This window comes from Littorina saxatilis, linkage group LG1, assembly GCF_037325665.1.
Source record: "Littorina saxatilis isolate snail1 linkage group LG1, US_GU_Lsax_2.0, whole genome shotgun sequence".
Taxonomy (NCBI): domain Eukaryota; kingdom Metazoa; phylum Mollusca; class Gastropoda; order Littorinimorpha; family Littorinidae; genus Littorina; species Littorina saxatilis.
Window position 1 is genome coordinate 100268524 of NC_090245.1, and position 24360 is coordinate 100292883.

The following is a 24360-nucleotide window of genomic DNA, read 5'->3' on the forward strand; positions in this document are numbered from 1 at the left end:
GAGTATGCGGTCTTGGTGAAAAAAGCAGTGCGTTCAGTTTCATTCTGTGAGTTCGACAGCTTGACTAAATGTTGTTATTTTTGCCTTACGCGACTTGTTTAATCACTTCTCGCTGAAATGTAATGATCTTTTAGGACATACGAGCTTTTTAGGTGTCTGAGGCATTCTTAACAGCTCATTAAAAAATTCCAACGGGTTTAAGAGATAATTGCAATTACACACCCTTCTGGGTCCACAGACCCACGACGACCGGCGAAGGTTAAAGATGTATTTGTCAATTTGAAGTTTTAAGTAGCGTAAATGACATACTGTTGATCGTCGCAGATGACCATCCCGGCACACGCACAAACACACACACACACACACACACACACACACACACACACACACACAAACACACACACACACACACACACAAACACTAATTACACACACAAAAATACACTCACATTTTAATGTATCATTTTTAAGAACTATAAAGTGTTCTTATTGTTATTGCATTGTTATGATCACCAAACCTTTTGTCACAGACAAGAGATTAAACTGTCCCTTCATATGACAGGTGTGTACGTCCCTCCCACGACCACCCCTCAGACTACAAAGTCCCCCGTGACCAAGAAGCCTACAGCGGCACTCGGCAGGACGACCAAAAAGCCAAGCCCTCAGGCCCAGACAGGTGACAACGACGGAGGTACCAACACGGCAGCCATCGTCGCTCCCATCATAGTGATACTCGGCCTTGGTGTCGCAGGCGGCGTCGGCTTTGTTCTCTACCGTCGTCGACAGAACCCCGCCACCCTTCACATGCTGCCACCAGAGGGCAGCACCGCGTCGAGCTCGCTGTCTTTCGGCAGAGGAGGAGTCGTGAAGTTCATTAACAAAGTGCGGGGGCGGGACCAAGGGGGTGGCGGAGAGATGGACATAGGGGGAGTGGCCAATCCGTGCTATGAGAATACGAGTAACAGCCACCCCATCTACGACAACGCCGGCCCGTCTATTTTTCCACAGGAGCACGCCGACTTTGGCTCAGATGCTTAGATGCAACATCTGACTCAGATGCTTCTGGTTCAGTTGCTTAGGTACATCTAGTAGTGACGTAGATGATTATTATAATGTATATATATATACAAAATGCTGTATGAAGAGGCGAGATTGCAAGTATGATTAAGAGAAAGAACTTGTTTTAACTTACAAAGTTTGAGTTTGTCTTCCAGAAGTGACATAGATGATTATTATCTATATCTATATACGGCTTGTGTGTGTCTGTCTGTCTGTCTGTGTGTTCACGATTCACGGCCAAAGTTCTCGATGGATCTGCTTCAAATTTGGTGGGCATATTCAGGTAGACCCCGGACACAATCGTGGAAAATTTTGAACACGTGCGTGCTCTCAGCGCGCAGCGCTGAACCGATTTTGGTTTTTCTGTACATCCATTCCCAGTAACTCTTCCTTATCTTCTCCAGTGTTTTGCGCGTTTATCTCCCTTCCTTCGTACGGTGCGAAGCCGGGTATTCGGCTCTACTTCTTCCCGGCGAAGCCGTACCCGGCGAAGCGGGTATTCATCTAGTAATGTATATATATACAAAATGCTGTCTGAAGAGGCGAGATTGCAAGTATGATTAAGTCAAAGAACTTTTTTTATCTTGCACAGGTTGACAGTGAAAATGCGGTTTTTATTAATTGAAACAAGTAGTTCCGTGATAACACAGGGAGAGCCTCCTCTGCATATAGTTTTAGCACAAAATGGCTTAAAGCTTTACCTACCTACGGTCATTGTTAACGTATGATCCTTTTCGAGCCAGGGCAGCAGATCATTTGTTTCTGATTTATTTTTCTTATGGCGAAGGTGGGTCGTATGAGCATTTGCTTTTCGAGTTCTCACCATGAGCGGTAGCAGATTAAATTGAGGGGAAAATACCACAACATTGTTTCCAGATTTATAAAAATAACAAAAAATCTGATTTGGCAGGCAAGCTGGCCACAATCCAGGGCAGAGAACACTGCAGCTTTGGAATCCAACGTCTTAATTTGCTTCAGGAAAGGACGTCCTTGCAAATGAACATTGCAACTCTCTGATACCAAAACATTGTGCATAGTGCACTCTTGACAAGCGTTTGTGCTACCACAAGAACATCCCGAGAATCGAGTGGGAATGGATTAAAAAGCTGTCCAGGGCTGCAGTGAGGATCGAAGTACATGGTTGTTCTGTGATTGACCTTAAAGGCACAGTAAGCCTCCCGTAAACCACCACAGATACTCTCAGGCTTTTACACACATTACAAACACCCTTTCGTTTAAACACTCACCGCTTGAGAACATCCTAGGTGCCCTACGTAAAGAGCGAGCAGTTTTCAAAGAATTTATTTTCGTGGACCCTCTGATCAGCAAATCAGTCGCCTCGTTTTGGCGCTAGAACTAACTTTTAAAATCTAAATAATTAATTGACAGCTTGTACCACAAACATTCTTAAATCATAAAAGAATTCTTTTTTCATCAAGACAAGATCAGTACAATTCGAAGTTTTGAAAGTTTGAAAACAGAAAAACCCGAAAACGTGTCATGCAATTTCTCGTAGCAGACGAAGGTTCTGCCCAGCGCCCGTTCCTCTGAACAGTCGACTGTCTTCTCACTCTAGTTCGTGTGAATTGCAGTCGTTTGTTGCGTTTAGATTCAGAGGTACACAATAACGTGCTATTGTAGATGAGCTTACAGCGAGTCACATTTAAATCACAAACTGACGACTACATTGTGAAAAAAGGAAACAGGATCACACGGGATCACACGGGTTCGCGGTGGCTCAGGGGTAAGATAAACCACGCAAAAATAAATTCTTTGAAAATTGCTCGCTCTTTACGGAGGGCACCTAGGTTGTTCAAAAGCGGTGAGTGTGTAAATGAAAGGGTGTTTGTACTGTGTGTAAAAGCCTGAGAGTATCTGAGGTGGTTTACGGGAGGCTTACTGTGGCTTTAACACCTTGCACACAGCCATTAAATAATATTGTAATTCAATCAAGTTGGCGTTTTAATGAAACAGATCCTGTGATTGGTCAGAATGCCCCAACTCAGTCACTTATCACTAAGATAATTATGATCACTGTTATTCTACTGAATAAACAAAGACATCTAAACAGCGAGCAAATAAAAATTAATTCAAAGAAACCAGGAAACATATTTATTAAAACGTCTGTCTGTTTGTCTGTCTGTCTGTCTGTCTTTGTCTCTTTCTTTCTCTCTCTCTCTCTCTCTCTCTCTCTCTCTCTCTCTCTCTCTCTCAGTCTCTTTCTCTCTCTCTCTCTCAGTCTATCTCTCTCTTTCTCTGTCTCTCTCTCTCAGTCTCTCTCTCTCTCTCTCTCAGTCTCTCTCTCTCTCTCTTTCTCAGTCTCTCTCTCTCTCTCTCTCAGTCTCTCTCTCTCTCCCTCAGTCTCTCTCTCTCTCTCAGTCTCTCTCTCTCTCAGTCTCTCTCTCTCTCTCTCTCTCTCTCAGTCTCTCTCTCTCTCTCTCAGTCTCTCTCTCTCTCTGACTCTCTCTCTCTCTCTCAGTCTCTCTCTCTCTCTCTCTCTCAGTCTCTCTCTCTCTCTCAGTCTCTCTCTCTCTCTCTCTCAGTCTCTCTCTCTCTCTCTCTCTCAGTCTCTCTCTCTCTCAGTCTCTCTCTCTCTCTCTCTCTCTCTCTCTCTCTCTCTCTCTCTCTCTCTCTCTCTCTCTCTCTCTCTCTCTCTCTCTCTCTCTCTCTCTCTCTTCAGAAAATATCAAATGCACCGGGTATATGAAATAACGAGAAAGGAGGAGGAGGAGGAGGCATACAGTATATTACTGCACACATACATTTTTCAATAAATTATATCAAGTTGACGAAAGAATACTCTCTTCACGTATTGTCAGCGTTTACCATTACCGGTAGCTCAAAACAAAACAAAAGATAATAAACAAATTAATGCACGGTAAAAAAAAAATCGAAAACAACCTTTGTACTCATATCTTTAAACCAAGTGAATGCATCAAACACAAAAAAGAATATATACACTAGGATGCAATATACACCCACACACAGACTGACAGTTCCGCTGTACATGAAAAAAGCAAAAGTCCAGTCCATCAAGCGATAAATTGTTTTTCAGCAGGTAGGTGTATGCACATTGTCGGTAACAAAATCCACCAAAGCTGCTAGAACCGCCCCCTTCATTTGCATTGCTGATGAGGCCTGACCCTTGCACCGAGGAATTCTTCGTTCATATGACAAGCCGCGTGATCCAAGTTGGTACAGGTACACAATGGTACCTGCAATGGCCCCTCGCATCACCAAGTGAAACTCAAGACGGGGAGAGCGTGTTTGCTTTTGTCATAATTACATTCCCATTGTGTGGACTACTGACTGATTTATTCTTTAATACCGCCGTTTCGACTTGAAGAAGCTCATTCGATTAGAGCTGATCATTGACGCGGTGTGATTGTCTTCAGGCAAGAATCATCGTTCAGGCTGCCACCCATGCTGCAGTGATTTTTGGTTTGAGATTTCGTCTGAACGGGGGAGGGACAGTTGGTTTTGACATTGACGATGGCGGCTTTGACACGGGGGATGCTGCTGTCATCTCTGGTACTTGTGCTTCTGGCGGTGCCGTCATGGCAAGTCATTCTGGGAAGTAAGTCTCTTTGCTGTGCATTTTTTACTTGGTCTTTAAAGAATCAAAAAACAAGAAAGGTATGTAATTGATGAATGTTTTTAAAACATTTTTTAATAAATATAAACCGGCACGGTTGGTCTAGTGGAAAGGCGTCCGCCCCGTGATCGGGAGGTCGTGGGTTCGAACCCCGGCCGGGTCATACCTAAGACTTTAAAATTGGCAATCTAGTGGCTGCTCTGCCTGGCGTCTGGCATTATGGGGTAAGTGCTAGGACTGGTTGGTCCGGTGTCAGAATAATGTGACTGGGTGAGACATGAAGCCTGTGCTGCGACTTCTGTCTTGTGTGTGGCGCACGTTATATGTCAAAGCAGCACCGCCCTGATATGGCTCTTCGTGGTCGGCTGGGCGTTAAGCAAACAAACAAACAAACAAATAAATATAACAATCTAAAAACATACCTTTTATGGGGTTTTATTTTGAAATGCAGAACGTTGGCAGTCTATTTGTTTTTGGATTTTGGTCTTTGAAGATTATTCTTTTCAATTGGCTCACTATTTGCCAAGTTAAAGTATGAAAGCATTCTCAGATTTCTGGTTGATTTTTGTTGAGGATCAATGAGTGTGTCGGGTGTTTTTTTTCAAACTATAGTACGTATAGCTTTGTGGGGCTGGTTCCTTCTTTTTCCAATGGTTGGTTTGTTTGTTTATTTCTTTGAAAATGATAAAGTACTAAATCTTCTTCGCTTAGATTTTGTTTCCTGTTTTTTCCCCTCCTTCAGTGTTTTTTTCCACAGGGTCAAGAATCTTCAGCTGGAAGATCTTAAGATCTTAGCTATGAATTTTCCGATTCTGCTGTAATTTTCAGATTGGGAAAACTTGTCCAGCTCAATAATTGTCTCATACTGTGAAGTCCGTTTTGTGTTTTTTTTTTCTCTCTCTCTCTCTCTCTCTCTCTCTCTCTCTCTCTCTCTCTCTCTCTCTCTTCTCTCTCTCTCTCTCTCTCTCTCTCTTTCTCTTTCTCTCTCTCTCTCTCTCTCTCTCTCTCTCTCTCTCTCTCTCTCTCTCTCTCTCTCTCTCTCTCTCTCTCTTTCTTTCTTTTCTCGTTGTTTTTGTTTGTTGTTAATGCGTGCTGTCTGTTGATTAGTTTCCCACAAAGAATACTTTTTTTTCTTTTTTTTGAAAAATATTGTCACTTGCTTGTTCCTGTTGGTTGATTCTTTTTTGTTGTTGTTTTTTTTGCTTGTTGAAGTCATCTGTTTACCAGCAGGTTACCTTTTTTGTGTGATGTTCAGTTCAGATTCCTTAAAGATGTTTTTGCCGACAAAGCAGAAGAGAACAGACTGTAAGTTAAACGCGTGTACATGTTTCAAACAGAAAAAAAGAACGCCGGCAAAAAAAGGCGTTATAGCAGTTGATTTTCTTAATTGTCCGTACACATTTGTAGGATAATAGGCTTCAGGCGCAGTGACCTGAACAGTAATCGCGCTAGCCATGTTCGTAACAGATTTCTGTACAAGAACAAATCCTGCTGGTGAGCTCTCGCAGAAACCCATCGCCCTGCCACAGCAAGCAGTGTCAGCATTGTCAACAATTGTCAAAATTGCAGTGGTTTTAATCAACTGTGCAAAACAAATATTGCGACACATTTTGTACCTTGACTTTAAAAAAAACAAAAACTTACCTCTTCCATTTCATTCATATTTTATATGCGCCATAGAAGGCAACTGACTTGGCTATCTGGCACTCCTTTTTTGACGAAGATTTCTTTCACATGGGTTACGTGACATTTCAAACACGAGAACCCCCAAAATTGATCCAACACAAAATGTAAGCTTCCAGTATGATGATGTCGCTTTTTAGGTGACGTACATATAACATGACTGTGTCGCGGTTTTTTCTCTCTCTTTTTATATTTAGTCAAGTTTTGACTAAATATTTTAACATCGAGGGGGAATCGAAACGAGGGTCGTGGTGTATGTGCGTGTGTGTGTGTGTGTGCGTGTGTGTGTGTCTGTGTGTGTGTGTAGAGCGATTCAGACTAAACTACTGGACCGATCTTTATGAAATTTTACATGAGAGTTCCTGGGTATGAAATCCCCGAACGTTTTTTTCATTTTTTTGATAAATGTCTTTGATGACGTCATATCCGGCTTTTCGTGAAAGTTGAGGTGGCACTGTCACGCCCTCATTTTTCAACCAAATTGGTTGAAATTTTGGTCAAGTAATCTTCGACGAAGCCCGGACTTCGGTATTGCATTTCAGCTTGGTGGCTTAAAAATTAATTAATGACTTTGGTCATTAAAAATCTGAAAATTGTAAAAAAAAAAAAAAATTATAAAACGATCCAAATTTACGTTTATCTTATTCTCCATCATTTGCTGATTCCAAAAACATATAAATATGTTATATTCGGATTAAAAACAAGCTCTGAAAATTAAATATATAAAAATTATTATCAAAATTAAATTGTCCAAATCAATTTAAAAACACTTTCATATTATTCCTTGTCGGTTCCTGATTCCAAAAACATATAGATATGATATGTTTGGATTAAAAACACGCTCAGAAAGTTAAAACAAAGAGAGGTACAGAAAAGCGTGCTATCCTTCTTAGCGCAACTACTACCCCGCTCTTCTTGTCAATTTCACTGCCTTTGCCATGAGCGGTGGCCTGACGATGCTACGAGTAAAATGGCATTGCGTTCAGTTTCATTCTGTGAGTTCGACAGCTACTTGACTAAATATTGTATTTTCGCCTTACGCGACTTGTTTATATTTAGTCAAGTTTTGACTAAATATTTTAACATCGAGGGGGAATCGAAACGAGGGTCGTGGTGTATGTGCGTGCGTGTGTGTGTGTGTGTGTGCGTGTGTGTGTGTGTCTGTGTGTGTGTGTAGAGCGATTCAGACTAAACTACTGGACCGATCTTTATGAAATTTTACATGAGAGTTCCTGGGTATGAAATCCCCGAACGTTTTTTTCATTTTTTTGATAAATGTCTTTGATGACGTCATATCCGGCTTTTCGTGAAAGTTGAGGTGGCACTGTCACGCCCTCATTTTTCAACCAAATTGGTTGAAATTTTGGTCAAGTAATCTTCGACGAAGCCCGGACTTCGGTATTGCATTTCAGCTTGGTGGCTTAAAAATTAATTAATGACTTTGGTCATTAAAAATCTGAAAATTGTAAAAAAAAAATAAAAATTTATAAAACGATCCAAATTTACGTTTATCTTATTCTCCATCATTTGCTGATTCCAAAAACATATAAATATGTTATATTTGGATTAAAAACAAGCTCTGAAAATTAAATATATAAAAATTATTATCAAAATTAAATTGTCGAAATCAATTTAAAAACACTTTCCTATTATTCCTTGTCGGTTCCTGATTCCAAAAACATATAGATATGATATGTTTGGATTAAAAACACGCTCAGAAAGTTAAAACAAAGAGAGGTACAGAAAAGCGTGCTATCCTTCTTAGCGCAACTACTACCCCGCTCTTCTTGTCAATTTCACTGCCTTTGCCATGAGCGGTGGACTGACGATGCTACGAGTATACGGTCTTGCTGAAAAATGGCATTGCGTTCAGTTTCATTCTGTGAGTTCGACAGCTACTTGACTAAATATTGTATTTTCGCCTTACGCGACTTGTTTTTTTCTCTCGCATAGTTGATATCATTCATGACTTTACGGTGGTCGGTACAACGTGTTCTGGAAACCATAGTTACTGCATTTAGCAATGGAACGAATGTTTCTCACCAAACTAATAATGAAGCCTTAGCAACCAGTCACAACACCAAAAACAAATTAATTTAAAAAACAACACGAGTTAAATACGATCAAACCCGACAGAACTGATCGGTTTACGAATTTCTCTCCGGTATGTTCAGGTTTTTACCGGAAAAAAACAGCATTTGTAGGTTAAAACGACCACTGATATATATATCATTCATGACTTATTTATTTATCTCTGTATGACTACCGATCAAACTTCTTCAGTAATAAGTCAATTTTCTTTTTAATGTTGCCTCTCCCACATGGTGGTACACGGTGTGAGAAGTCACACCCACCCATAAGCAGCTTATACAAAACAACAGACAGTAGATGTTGCAACACGCAATCAGTTTCACCGTGAGGGCGTAAAACAACATTTTTTGCAGTTATTTGACCTGTGTGAGTCGAGTGTCCAGTTTCACCTAGACAAAACGGAGTGGGATGGCGTCTGTCGCGAAGTAAGCTTACACCGATAACACACTGAATTAGCGAATCGCTTGCTATCTCACGTCCGAATCCACAGTGGTCGCACGTATTGCGTGCTGTTAACAATCGAACATTTCAGGTTCGGTTGCAGGGTTCAAATGAAACTAAATACGTACACGTTTTACATTTTTAATGGGTTTTTTCAAGCAGAGAATCGTTGTAATAAAAGTTTAGTATGTATAAAATAAATTATACTACGTATTTATGTTATTTATGTTCCATACAAATGCGGCGTTGTGAAAACTGCTTTAAGAATAAACGTAAGAAGAAGGCTTTAAATCTAAACAAGTCGCGTAAGGCAAAAATACAACATTTAGTCAAGTAGCTGTCGAACTCACAGAATGAAACTGAACGCAACGCAACGCAGCAAGACCGTATACTCGTAGCATCGTCACTCCACCGCCCGTGGCAAAGGCAGTGCCAGTGGAATTGACAAGAAGAGCGGGGTATTCGTTGCGCTGAGAAGGATAGCACGCTTTTCTGTACCTCTCTTCGTTTTAACTTTCTGAGCGTCTTTTTAATCCAAACATATCATATCTATATGTTTTTGGAATCAGGAACCGACAAGGAATAAGATGAAAGTGTTTTTAAATTGATTTCGAAAAGAAAATTTTGATAATAATTTTTATATTTTTAATTTTCAGAGCTTGTTGTTAATCCAAATATAACATATTTATATGTTTTGGGAATCAGCAAATGATGGAGAATAAGATGAACGTAAATTTGGATCGTTTTATAAAAAAGATATTTTTTTTACAATTTTCAGATTTTTAATGACCAAAGTCATTAATTAATTTTTAAGCCACCAAGCTGAAATGCAATACCGAAGTCCGGGCTTCGTCGAAGACTACTTGACCAAAATTTCAACCAATTTGGTTGAAAAATGAGAGCGTGACAGTGCCGCCGCAACTTTCACGAAAAGCCGGATATGACGTCATCAAAGACATTTATCGAAAAAAAGAAAAAAACGTTCGGGGATATCAACCCCAGGAACTCTCATGTAAAATTTCATAGAGATCGGTCCAGTAGTTTGGTCTGAATCGCTCTACACGCACGCACGCACGCACACACACACACACATACACACACACACACACACACATACACCACGACCCTCGTTTCGATTCCCCCTCTATGTTAAAACATTTAGTCAAAACTTGACTAAATGTAAACAGCCGTCCGCAAAAATGGATCACGCGTTTTTGAGGGGGAGAGACAGACAGAGACAGACAGACAGACAGACAGAGACAGAGAGACAGACAGTCATACAGAGAGAGAGAGACAGACAGACAGACAGAGAGAAACAGGGAGAGACAGAGACAGAGAGTCACAGAGAGACGGAGACAGAGAGAGACAGATAAATACAGAGTTGCAATACCAATGCGGCATTGTGTAAACTGCAATAGAAAATATTAACACGAAAACACGTGCACACCACATACCCACGCTCACGCACGGACGCACGCACGCACGCACATACACTCACGCACGCACCCACACACACACACACACAAACACACACACACATGTATACAAACACACACACACTCGAACCACTTTACTGCCATGCATATTCAAATGGCCTGAACACCCGATAGCCGCAAGCGGTGTTATCTCACTTCGAAGTTTTCGCTGTATGAGGTGGGCGGATCCTTTCAACACAATAGCAAAGAAAAAAATCTTTGAAGGAGTATTGTCCGCCCGCAGAGGTGTTTCCATTATCCAATAGTATAGTATAGTATAGTATAGTATAGTATAGTATAGTATAGTATTGTATAGTATTGTATTGCATAGTATAATATTGTATAGTGTTGTGTAGTAGAGTAGAGTAGAGTAGAGTAGAGAAGAGAAGAGTAGGATTATATTAGATTAGACTATTGTATTGTGGAGCAGAGTAGAGGATTTTATAGTATAGTTTTGTAGAGTAGAGTGTTGCATAGTAGAGTAGATCAGAGTAGAGTATTGTGTAAATGGAGTAGAGTACAATATTCTGGTATAGAGTAGAGCATTGTATATTGTAGCATACCAGAGTAGATGAATGTAGAGTAGAGTATTGTAAAGTAAAGAAGAGCATTGCAGAATTGAGTAGAATATTGTAGTGGAAAGTTGAGTAAAGTTGTAGAGTAGAGTATTGTGAACTTAAAAGTCGCGTAAGGCGAAATTACTACATTTAGTCAAGCTGTTGAACTCACGGAATGAACCTGAACGCAATGCATTTCGTTTTGTCACCAAGACAATACAGCTTCGTCAATACCCGCGACAAGGAAATCGCTCACTTTTCACGTGCTAAACAAAGTAAAATTGACAAGCCAGAATAGGGCGGTTGCGTATTGCGCTAAGCAGGAAAGTTCGCTTTTTTACATTTAGTCAGGTTTTGACTATAATGGTTTAACATAGAGGGGGAATCGAGACGAGGGTCGTGGTGTATGTGTTTCATTTCATTTTCATTTTCATTACTTTATTGTCCCATCGCTGGGGAATTCGGGTCGCTTCCTCCCAGTGGAAAGCTAGCAGCAACGGAGTCGCGCGACCCAGGTGTTTGCGTGTTTAGGTGTATTCAACCACCTGCACAAATGGCAGAATGACCAAGGTCTTTTACGTGCCATTGTGATGACACGGGGGTGGGACATGGCTTCCGTCTCTGGGACTGCACATAAAGTTGACCCGTGTCCGTCCCGGCCCGAATTCAAACCTGCGACCTTCCGATCACAAGTCCAGTGCTCTACCAACTGAGCTACCGGGTGTGTGTGTGTGGTGTGTGTGTGTGTGTGTGTGTGTGTGTGTGTGTGTGTATGTGTGTCTGTGTGTGTCTGTGTCTGTGTCTGTGTCTGTGTGTCTGTGTATGTGTGTGTGTGTGTAGAGCAATTCGGGGTAAAGTACTGGACCGATTTTCATGAAACTTTACATGAGAGTTCCTGGGAATGATATCCCCAGACGGTGTTTTCCATTTGTTCGATAAATGTCTCTGTTGACGTCATATCCGGCATTTTGTAAAATTTAAGGCGGCACTGTCACACCCTCATTTTTTCAATTACATTGATTGACATGTTTGCCAAGCAATCTTCGACAAAGGCCGGAATTTGGTATTGCATTTCAGCTTTGAGGCTTAGAAGGTATTAAATGAGTTTGGTCATTACAAATTTGAAAATTGTAATTAAAATTGTTTTTTTATAAAACGATCCAAAAACAATTTTATCTTATTCTTCATCATTTTCTGATTCCAAAAATATAAAAATATGTTACATTTGGATAAAACATTTTGTTTTAAAATCAAGCTCTGAAAACTAAAAATATGAAAATTGTTATTAAAATTAAATTTCCGAAATCGATTTAAAATCAATTTCATCTTATTCCTTGTTGGTTCTTGATTCCCAAATCATATAGATATGATACGTTTGAATTAAAAACATGCTCAGAAAGTTAAAAAGAATAGAGTTACAGAAAAGCGTGCTATCCTGCTCAGCGCAACCACTACCGCGCTATTCTGGCTTGTCGATTTTACTGCCATTGCCACGACCGATGGACTGACGATGCTACGAATATACGGTCAGGGTGAAAAAATGCAGTGCGTTCAGTTTCATTCTGTGAGTTCGACAGCTTGACTAAATGTACTTTCGCCTTATGCGACTTGTTTATATTCTGTTTAACTTTCTGAGCTTGTTTTGAATACAAGATATCATATCTATTTTTGGAATCAGGAAATGATGTAAAATAATATGAAATCATTTTGAATCGATTTCTTAAATTTTGATAGTAGTTCTAAATAATCTACTTTCGTTAACTGTGGTCACTTTTTAAGAGTTAATAGGACATATGAATATATTTTTAGATTAAGAATTTGATGAAGAATACGATGCAATCAATTTCAAATCTGTTTGCGAATAAATGAAAAAAACGTGTGTCTCTCATGTAAAGTTTCATGAAGATCGGTCCAGCAGTTTTCTCTGAATCGCTGTACACACACACACACACACACACACACACACACACACACACACACACACACACACACACATACACACACATACACACACACACACACACACACACACACACACACACACACACACACACACACACACACACACACACACACACATATATATATACATCTACCACGACCCTCATCTCGATTCCCCCTCTATGTTAAAACATTTAGTAAAAACTTGACTAAATGTAAAAAGGGTATTGTAGAGTAGAGTTCTGTATATTGGAACAGAGAAGAAAATGGTGTAGTAGAGTGGAGTATTGTAGAGTAGAGTAGTCTAGAGTATTGTATTGTATTGTATTGAATTGAATAGTAGAGTAGAGCTTTGTGGAGTAGAGTAGAGTATTGTATAGTAGAGTAGAGTAGACTAGATTATTATACTGTAGAGTAGAGTATATTATAGTAGAATAGAGTAGTCTAGAGTATTGTATTGTATTGTATTGAATTGAATAGTAGAGTAGGGCATTGTGGAGTAGAGTAGAGTATTGTAGAGTAGAGTAGAGTTGAGTAGAATATTGTATAGTGGAGCAGAGTAGAGTATTGTAGAGGAGAGTAGACTGTATGGTACAGCCGGTACAGTGCAGTACAGTATAGTACAGTACAGTGCAGTACAGTCAAGTACAGTACAGTGCAGTATAGTGCAGTGCAGTGCAATACAGTGCAGAATAGTACAGTACAGTGCAGTACAGTACAGTACAGTACAGTGCAGTACAGTACAGTATAGTACAGTGCGGTACAGTATAGTACAGTACAGTGCAGTACAGTAAAGTGCAGTATAGTATAGTACAGTGCAGTACAGTACAGTGCAGTACAGTACAGTATAGTACAGTATAGTACAGGACAGTGTAGTACAGTATAGTACAGTACAGTGCAGTACAACGTACAGTGCAGTATAGTATAGTACAGTACAGTACGGAACAGTAAAATACAGTGCAGTCAAGTACAGTGCAGTACAGTACAGTGCAGTGCAGTGCAGTACTGTCAGGTACAGTACAGTACGGTGCAGTACAGTGCAGTACAGTACAGTACAATATAGTACAGTATAGTACAGTGCGGTACAGTATAGTACAGTACAGTGCAGTGCAGTACAGTACAGTATAGTACAGTGCGGTACAGTATAGTACAGTACAGTACAGTATAGTATAGTACAGGACAGTGTAGTACAGTATAGTACAGTACAGTGCCGTACAACGTACAGTGCATTATAGTATAGTACAGTGCAGTACAGAACAGTACAGTGTAGTACAGTGCAGTACAGTACAGTCCTGTCAAGTACAGTATAGTACAGTGCAGTACAGTGCAGTGCAGCACAGTACAGTAAAATACACTAGTACAGTACAGCATAACCCTCCCGGTTCCAAATACAAACAAGTCTAGAATCAATCAATCAAGTTTCACACATAGTATATATCGAAGTGTAAGTCCAATTACGCTGTCTTTCAGTGTTTAGACATGCCTTTTTTTTTACATTTTGTATTTTACAAGCGGTGCTAAGAATGAAGAGACTTATCGTCTGTAACCGAGTGCCAAAACACCACAATCACCTTTGAATGCGAAGTCCAATCAAACAGGATTGAGAATTTTAGAGCTTATTTCTAAGCCCTATAAAAACTGTTATGCATTCGCAAAGGAATCCATGAACATACAGAGAGACAAAAACCGCCAGACCCCATCACAAACAGAACTCTACAATCCACAGGTGTTGCCTTGCGAGCTATAAATAGCTCGCAACTTCCAAGGCGAACAACTCTGCAGAGTCTGCTGTGAAGGGCGACGCTGTGAAGGTTGTGACACTCTCAAGGAAGAGATGTCTAGTCTCATCCGCTACAGAAGGGAGAATGCTCTCAGTCTGGGAGACTTTCTCCGCCCACACCCATCACTCGGAGAGAAACCGATGATGGTCTTGGTCACCAATCTGTTCACCTCAACTGTTGCGAGCTGGTTCTAGTGTGCTTGCAGCAGACCCAGCACAGCTCAGGTCCACTTCTAGAATCTTAAGCTAAATGTGTCCCAAGACACACATTTTGTAGTCCTGGCATCCTGAAAGGCAGAGGCCCCAACCTACAGGTTTGCTTCCATACCAAAAACGCCTCCAGACACGGGAACTTGGGAGCAGAGGCAACAGCTCCGCTTGAACCTCAGAAACCAAATGTGCCTCCAGACACACAGATCCCTTAGACGGCCGAGGCTGTGGCCTCTAAAGTTCTCTTGTACCAAACCGCCTCCTGACTCTGCATCAGATTGCTTGCGCTGGCATCTGCTTACATAGACCCACATTAAGTCACCACCGAGTGGTAGACACAGACGACATTTGGTAGCACTGACTGCCAGCTTCACGGTAATGCGTACCCCTAGCGCGGCTCTGCTTGGGTGGGAATGTTCTGAGCAAAACACTATGTGTTACTCCATACCCCCCGCCCTCCATGGAACTTCTTGACCCCAACAAATTGGGGGGGAGTTTGCCCAGTCGGTAGAGGCGCTGGCTTTAAAACCGGTTGTTACTATCAGCGTGGGTTCAACCCCCAAGTTCGGCGCGGGATGTGTGTCCCAGAGTCAACTTTGTGCACTCTCCTCGGTGTCCGAACACCCCCGTGTGCACGCATGCGCACGATAAAGATCCCAGGGTCACAGCGAAAGCCTCAGACCTTGGAAACACGAATACATGCATGCAAAAATATGAAGCCCGGGTGTCCGTTCGGTCAACAGCCAATAAAGTAGGCCTAATAACCATTTCAGCACTGACCCAAGACGACCCAACCCGGTCCCTAGCCCATTTCAGGTCTCCTCTTGCAGCCGGCAGCCAGCTGTCTACATCCCCCCCCCCCCCCCCCCGCATTTTTATTTTTTATTTTCATACAAAGCCGGGTTTTCCTGTGTAACATGCCCCTAATGACTTTGCCGTGAGGGCGTAAAACTTACATTTTCTCGTGAAGGGCGACGGTAGTCTCCCAGTCACACGTCTATAGAACAGTACAAGAAATAATTGAATAATGTTAAGTTTCGATCCGTTATTTCTTCTAGTTTCGTAGCATCGTTCTCAAACTGAAGTCTAAATATCACAAATAAGTGTGAAAGTGTCCAAGTCAAACACGTCAAAGTCGTTTGTCGTTAAAACCCAGCAGGCACTACCGCTTCAAGTTATAACTCATGTTTACGATGAGGGTTAGCCTATACAGTCGTATGCTTTCCGATACAACCGACCAAAAACTATCAACGAATTAGACAGATCACCCAACATTGGACTCAAAACACAAAGATTGAACGAAAGAACGAAACAACCAGAGAAAAAATCCGCTGATGATGATGTCTTGTGTCTCGCTGACGCATGCGTGCGTGCTTGCATGCATGTGTCATCGACAAGTTGCCAGTGTGTTTACTGTTGTTGTTGTTGTTGTTGTTGTTGTTGTTGTTGTTGTTGTCATCGTCGTCGTTGTTTTCGTTGTCGTCGTTGTTGTCGTCGTCGTCGTCGTTTTGGTCGTCGTTGTGGTTGTTGTTGTTGTTGTTGTTGCTGTTGTTGTTGTTGTTGTTGTTGTTGCTGTTGCTGCTGCTGCTGTTGTTTTAAGACGAACGAACGAAAAAGGAAACAAACAAACAAACAAACAAGCAAACATTCGTGATAAGAAGAAGCAAGCACTCAAACGCAGACTGAGACAATATGAATTTATTATTTTCGTTTCGTATTTTTCCACATGAGGTTGCAATTTTTCATCCATGCATTTATTCATTGATCCATTCATTCATTCATCCATTCATTTATTCACTCACTCTCTCTCTCACTCACTCATGAGATTCTTGGCAAAATCACCCACTTACAAGCAGATCATCATACAAGTAGATCATATACATGTGCCCAACTTAATTTCCTGGTCTTGAATTCTACAAATTGTTTCCCGACAAATTCACCAGAAGCGAAATCCACCGTAACCAGCAATTCTCTCACATCTTAGTCTTTCTGTATTTCAGGTCTACAAGTACGACTGATGAACGGGAACACACAAAGCAACGTGGAAGGAAGGGTGGAAGTTAGGCGGTTCAACAACGAAACCTGGGGTACAGTCTGCAACTCGCTTTGGGGCAACGCGGACGCAGCTGTCGTCTGTCGCCAGATAAACGCCGTCTTTAAGTGGGGTGAAGTGAGTATGCAAACCGTGCCCCACAAAATACAGCGGAACCCCCCTTTTAAGACCTCCAAGAAATCTGAGAAATCGGGTATCAGAACGGTAGGAGTCGTAAAATGGGGATTAAGTGTCTGATGTAAGTGTATGTGTATGTGCCTTTATATGAACCACCTTCAACAAACATACACAAGCCAGAGAAAACAAGGTCTTAAATTGGGTGGTCTGAAAATTGTAATGTGTCACTTTTTGTACCCCAACAAAAACATGTATAGCTGTGTTGTTTAATCCAGTAATGTCTCTGTACTGTCCCCTTACCCGGCAAGTTGCATAACATCGGAACAGGTGCTTGACATGTTTAGAAATTGTACTTGAAACACTTCGGATATGAAGGAACGGCATCCTGAAAGCAATCCACTGGGTCATTTAAGAAAGACAGCTAGCGCTGTTATGTCGTGTGACCTCTCAAAATTGACCCAAACACGTACCAATTTTGACCACTAACACGGTTGACACCTGCAATAGTCGGGATGGCGTGACAAGAAATAGGCAAGATAGTCATTCAAAATAACCTGTTGCGGATTGATAGGACTTTCTTCCCGTATGAAAGGGAAGATTGTCAAATATGGACCGGCTCCTAACATGGACCACCTCGCGGTCTGACAAACAAACGGTGCTAGAGCGCTCAAAACAATTTAATTCGCTGTATTTACCCTCTCTGTTTAACTTGCACATGTCAAATCATGATGCAGAAACAAAAACCACAAAACCTCTTTGGCTTTTTCTCCTTTTTATATTTAGTCAAGTTTTGACTAAATATTTTAACATCGAGGGGGAATCGAAACGAGGGTATGGTGTATGTGTGTGCGTGTGTGTGTGTGTGTGTGTGTGTGTGTGTGTGTGTGTGTGTGTGTAGAGCGATTCAGACTAAACTACTGGACCGATCTTTATGAAATTTGACATGAGAGTTCCTGGGTATGAAATCCCCGAACGTTTTTTTCATTTTTTTGATAAATGTCTTTGATGACGTCATATCCGGCTTTTCGTGAAAGTTGAGGCGGCACTGTCACGCCCTCATTTTTCAACCAAATTGGTTGAAATTTTGGTCAAGTAATCTTCGACGAAGCCCGGGGTTCGGTATTGCATTTCAGCTTGGTGGCTTAAAAATTAATTAATGACTTAGGTCATTAAAAATCTGAAAATTGTAAAAAAAAATAAAAATTTATAAAACGATCCAAATTTACGTTTATCTTATTCTCCATCATTTGCTGATTCCAAAAACATATAAATATGTTATATTCCGATTAAAAACAAGCTCTGAAAATTAAATATATAAAAATTATTATCAACATTTTTTTTTTCGAAATCAATTTAAAAACACTTTCATCTTATTCCTTGTCGGTTCCTGATTCCAAAAATATATAGATATGATATGTTTGGATTAAAAACACGCTCAGAAAGTTAAAACGAAGAGAGGTACAGAAAAGCGTGCTATCCTTCTCAGCGCAACGAATACCCCGCTCTTCTTGTCAATTCCACGGGCACTGCCTTTGCCACGGGCGGTGGAGTGACGATGCTACGAGTATACGGTCTTGCTGCGTTGCATTGCGTTCAGTTTCATTCTGTGAGTTCGACAGCTACTTGACTAAATATTGTATTTTCGCCTTACGCGACTTGTTATATTTAGTCAAGTTTTGACTAAATATTTTAACATCGAGGGGGAATCGAAACGAGGGTGTGGTGTATGTGTGTGTGTCTGTGCGTGTGTGTGTGTGTGTGTGTGTGTGTGTGTGTGTGTGTAGAGCGATTCAGACTAAACTACTGGACCGATCTTTATGAAATTTGACATGAGAGTTCCTGGGTATGAAATCCCCGAACGTTTTTTTCATTTTTTTGATAAATGTCTTTGATGACGTCATATCCGGCTTTTCGTGAAAGTTGAGGCGGCACTGTCACGCCCTCATTTTTCAACCAAATTGGTTGAAATTTTGGTCAAGTAATCTTCGACGAAGCCCGGACTTCGGTATTGCATTTCAGCTTGGTGGCTTAAAAATTAATTAATGACTTTGGTCATTAAAAATCTGAAAATTGTAAAAAAAAATAAAAATTTATAAAACGATCCAAATTTACGTTTATCTTATTCTCCATCATTTGCTGATTCCAAAAACATATAAATATGTTATATTCCGATTAAAAACAAGCTCTGAAAATTAAATATATAAAAATTATTATCAAAATTAAATTGTCCAAATCAATTTAAAAACACTTTCATCTTATTCCTTGTCGGTTCCTGATTCCAAAAACATATACATATGATATGTTTAGATTAAAAACACGCTCAGAAAGTTAAAACAAAGAGAGGTACAGAAAAGCGTGCTATCCTTCTTAGCGCAACTACTACCCCGCTCTTCTTGTCAATTTCACTGCCTTTGCCGTGAGCGGTGGACTGACGATGCTACGAGTATACGGTCTTGCTGAAAAATGGCATTGCGTTCAGTTTCATTCTGTGAGTTCGACAGCTACTTGACTAAATATTGTATTTTCGCCTTACGCGACTTGTTACACTTTTATGCAGCGTTCACTCTAAAGTTGACGCTTAAACCATAGACCTATATTAAATATAGGTACCTGCTTAAACGGACTAGTTTCTGTCTACAGCCAAAGCACAAAAGTTGCTATCATTACATGACATGTAAGACTGTATTTGTTACAGTTTAGCAGTGTTGACTCCGAGTTTCTACTGCAAACAGAAAATATTAGCAAAACCTCAAATTACGTGTATGTCCCCTTATAGATGGACCACCTTTAATAAATATACGAATATAATAGCTGAACGCTGGTTTCATTAAGTCATTTAGAAGCTATCCCTACAAGTTGCTTAATTTTGCCTTTCTGAATTTTGCAAATTTAGGAATAAGAACCTCACGTTTTTGTCGGTTAAATTTGGTGATACCCTCGTTTTGAACGGCTGTCCCGTGACACGTTTGGTTTAAACAAAATTTTATTCAGAATTTCTTCGCATGAACAGTTCGAAACACACAGCTAGGGCACGCACTCAAGCAAATGCTTATATCACGTGACCAGAACAATACTAAATTACACACATTTTTATAATGGTGGACATAACAACAATAAACCAGAAGAACAAATTGAAAGAATGGGGATGGGGAACTAAATAGGAACAGAAGAATCTACAGAAGAGAAAAAAGAAAAGGGAGGGGGAGGGGGGAGAAAGTACTAACAACCACAAGGAGAGACTATGACGAAAGCGCATAGGAAGAGAACATCAAGGCTAAGACATGCAACATGTACATTTAAGTAAATGTAACAGTTTTTGATGGAAGGCAGTAATTCGTTAAGATATAAAATACAAGACAAACGATAATAATCATTACTTATACGCTGCTTATGTAATCAAATACGATAACACAGAGAGAGGCATGTTTGACTAAAATAAACAGGATCATGAACGACGACGACGACGACAAAGATGATGATGATGATGATGATGATGATGATGATGATGATGATGATGATGATGATGATGATGATGATGATGATGTCGGATACGACGACGACGAAGTAACTGCTGGTTGTAACAGATGAAAATGTTAAATGAAAAGGTTGTAGTGACGATGACAACTAATAAATAGATGACCGTCAATGATGATGATGAGAAAAACGACGACAGTGACAACGACGACGACGATGATGATACTACTGCATATTCACACATGTATTTCCGTGTACCCGTGTGCGCAGAGGAAATCATCAGACAACTACGGGACAGCAACAGGCCAGGTACAGCTGACCAGTGTCCAGTGCAGAGGGAACGAGACCAACCTGGGTCAGTGCCCGACCAGTGCTTGGGGCTCCACCAGATACTGCTATCGCTACAGCCTCGTCGCTGTCAAGTGTCACAAATACACAGGTAAGTCCTTTTACTCTGTGCAACATATCATTCCACCTCGCCTGTGGAAAATCACCTGTAAGGTTACCACCTGGCTGTGCATGTATCATGAATATAGTTTGATTCTTTCACCTCATCTACACGATGTAGGCTGCATACATGTGCAGATAATGGTTTAGTTATATGGGCGATCTCAGTCACCCGTCGCGATATAACCTTGAATGGTTGAAAACGACGTTAAACACCAAATAAAGAAAGAAAGAAAGAAAGATCTCAGTCACGTATTTTATATCATTATGGTTTACGGACTGAATCGAATTTGAAATTCAGAAGTGTCGCTTTCCACCACGATTTTACTCAATACAATACTCAAGTCTACTCTACTCTACTTCTTCTTCTTCTTCAGCGTTCGACTACTCTACTCTACAATTGCACTGTCTGTAAAGTTTGGTATTTTGCAACAGGTTCCTTTAGTATTTGGGACACTATTCAATGTAAGTTTAAAATTTCTCCGCTCTTGCCTGGGTTTAGGGCATGCGCTGAGTAGAATAAGTAGGCCTAGTGGTCTTTTCGTATCTTGTTGATGTCACAGTTACCCCTGGAAAATAACGATGCCACGATATGTTTGTCAATTCAGTAAAAACGCTCCGACACAAGCATTGAATCCAAAGTGCAAAAATATAACATTTTCACTCAATTACTTGATATATATATATTGCAAGTTGTGTTGTGCCCGTGATGATACACTGTTCGTACTTTGGTCCAAGGGAAGCAACTCCTTACATTTGAATTTGTGTGCTAGAAAGTGACCTTCCTTTCCGATTTTTCTTAAATTAGTACGCGAAATATAGTCCCTCGCTTTGTCAAATTAATGACGCAGGTGCAGACATTTTGCAGATAAAACTTGGAGGACAAACATCCCAAAATGTGGTTGCAATCCTTTTAAATGCAAATGGGTTTCCTATTATTGCAAAAGCTTAGTTTGTGTTTGTATTGCCAAAGAAACGAACTGGCGGGGTGGTTGTGCATGGGCACTTTCCCATTTTTCCATCCCTTGCTTGCTGCCATCTTCGTGCGCGTGTGTCATGGGATTTATCAGATAGGCTTAATGTCGGTTTTACCCACTTCGTCGCATTGGTTGTCTTTTTTACTACCATTGGCACCAGTATGAGTTTTCACTGTATTTTGTGAACTTTTTTTTGGATGAGCTGTGCTGTGCCACGCCACTGACTTTATTGCCTAAAGTGTCATTTTCTCAATTGTTCGATGGAGTGGAAAGTTCAAATTGACCTGTTGATGTATAATATGTAGAGGTTACATGCCGAGTCTCAGTGATTATTAAAAATAATGGTCGAAGTTAGCGGATCATGAAAAATGCGAGCTTTAGCGAGCTTTTTCATGACCGCGAACTGAGACCATTATTTTTTATAATCACTGAGACGAGGTGTGTAACCTCTTTATTCCTCCTTTCTTCAGTTATTCAAAGAAAAGAGGAGTTTTTTTGCGAAAGTTTGATCGAATCCTATTCTCTCAACCAGTCAACCTGCGCAGGCGATCGATTCATGCGCGGTTGTATAGTTCCGTGCAAATCATTCCATTCTGCTAACACTTCTTGTCAGTTTTCCTATTTTGGACTAAAATCAAGTACACAGATATGCTGTTATTCTGCTGTGGCGGCAAAGACAGATATTGTGTGTTCTGTATATGTTTTGGTATCGCTTAGGATAATGTTTTTTCGTCAAATGGGACTAGCAGACGAACTTTTGCACCCGTGTTCCAACGTTAAAAACTGTATGAAGTTCAATTTTCTGGGGAAAATAGTGTATGAAACCCCTTTATGTTGTTTAAATTGATGAGATGTGTGCATTTGGTTGCGTGTGATCTGTTTATTAAATGAAATATTGTTGAAAACTGACCGTCGGATTGCAGTCTGTTGTCGAAGAAACTGAGTGAAAAGAAGGGGAACTACTCTTGTCGCTAGACAAAGTATGAGTTACTTGCCTTGGGAAATTGCTTGTCATGAACGGTTTGAGCACGGCAGATCTTGATTCAGAAAACAACCGAACTCATGGATTTTATATGGAGATTCATGTGTTCAGGCCTGTAGTTGTTAATTTAAATGCGGTATGTTTGTATTGTTTGCTCCAGAGATGTATACTTCGTACATTAGAGCGTTCGGAACTTTTCAGTCGCAAAAAGTAGTACCGAAACGGAACAACTTTTCAACCCATTGCACTATCGAGGATTCAGGCTGTTGCTGGGTCGTTATTTGTTTGGTTGCTGGGTCATTATCGAAAAATAACTACCCCTACAAGTTTACAGAGGTAAAGAAGCAGAGGGGGGAATAATGTATTGTTTAACGCCCTCTCGGTTAAACCATTGGGGGCATGTTCCCGGGTTTGTTCCCGATTTTAATGGTAAAAAAAGACAGTAAAAACAAGGGAGGTATGGTAGTCGCGCTCCAGCTCCCGGTCGACGAGGCACCCGAGCCGGAGGCGGTATCAAGGAGCGTCATTGAGTTGGTTTGGAGATCCAGGTGGATCATTATGTGTCAGTGCTGCCGTTGTGGGTCTCTTTTCACTTTGAAGTGAGTTGTGGTGTTGAATGACTTCAAGTACACGATGCCATGTTGAGCGGTGGGTAACATTTGAATGTCACTTCATGATCTTTTTCAAGAACAGTATCGCCTAAACCGAGAAGAAACGCTTGTTTTGTCGTGTGTTGGCAACCCCCGCTGATCTCATTTTTGATGCGCGTGAAAGCAATCGAAGGAAACGTGTTTTTGATGTGATGCAATTTAAACATTCATCGACGGGCGCAGTGGCCTTGTAGATAAGACATCGGCCTCCTCATCGGAAGGCCGTGAGTTCAAATCCAGTCCGCGGCCGCCTAGTGAGTAAAGGGTGGAGAGTTTTCCTATCTCCCAGGTCCAGTTATGTGCAGACCTACTTTAGTGCCTTAAATGTATCAGTATGCCCCTTCGTGTGTTCATGCAAGCACAAAAATTAACTGCGCGCGGAAAAGATCTTGTAATCTATGTCAGAGTTGGGAGGGTTATAAAAACACACAAATACCCAGCATGCTTTCCCCGACAACGGCGTATAGATACCTGAATGACGGGGTAAAAACGGTCAAAGTCATTCACGTAAAACCCCACTCGTGCAAAAACATGAGTTTACGTTGGAGTTTCAGCCCATGAACGAAGAAGAAGAAGAAGACGACTTGAAACATTTACCAGAAAGCTGTCCTATTGATCTGAAGATAGAGGCCTATGACTCACTTAACTTGATCTAACTGTTTTGTGTTTTTCAGTGCGACTGGTACCCCAGTCGGGATACTACGAGGGAGCCAAGTATGGAGCAGTGGAAGTGCTGCGAACATCAGATTACAACTGGCTGGCTGTCTGCGACTCCCAGTGGGACGACAATGATGCCAAAGTTGTTTGCAAGTGAGTAGCTAAGCAGTA

The 24360-nt window shown here is 40.9% G+C and overlaps 1 protein-coding gene across 1 annotated transcript in view; it reads left to right on the forward strand.

Annotated features, from left to right (window-relative positions):
- The window catches only part of LOC138957062 (uncharacterized), a 213563-nt gene that overhangs the window by 97764 nt on the left and 91439 nt on the right, over positions 1-24360 (forward strand). Inside the window, exons 26-30 of the mRNA XM_070328263.1 lie at positions 563-1032; positions 4455-4590; positions 16833-17002; positions 20747-20915; positions 24207-24342. Coding sequence (XP_070184364.1) covers positions 563-1032; positions 4455-4590; positions 16833-17002; positions 20747-20915; positions 24207-24342 — 1081 coding nt within the window. The remainder of the gene's footprint in view (positions 1-562; positions 1033-4454; positions 4591-16832; positions 17003-20746; positions 20916-24206; positions 24343-24360) is intronic.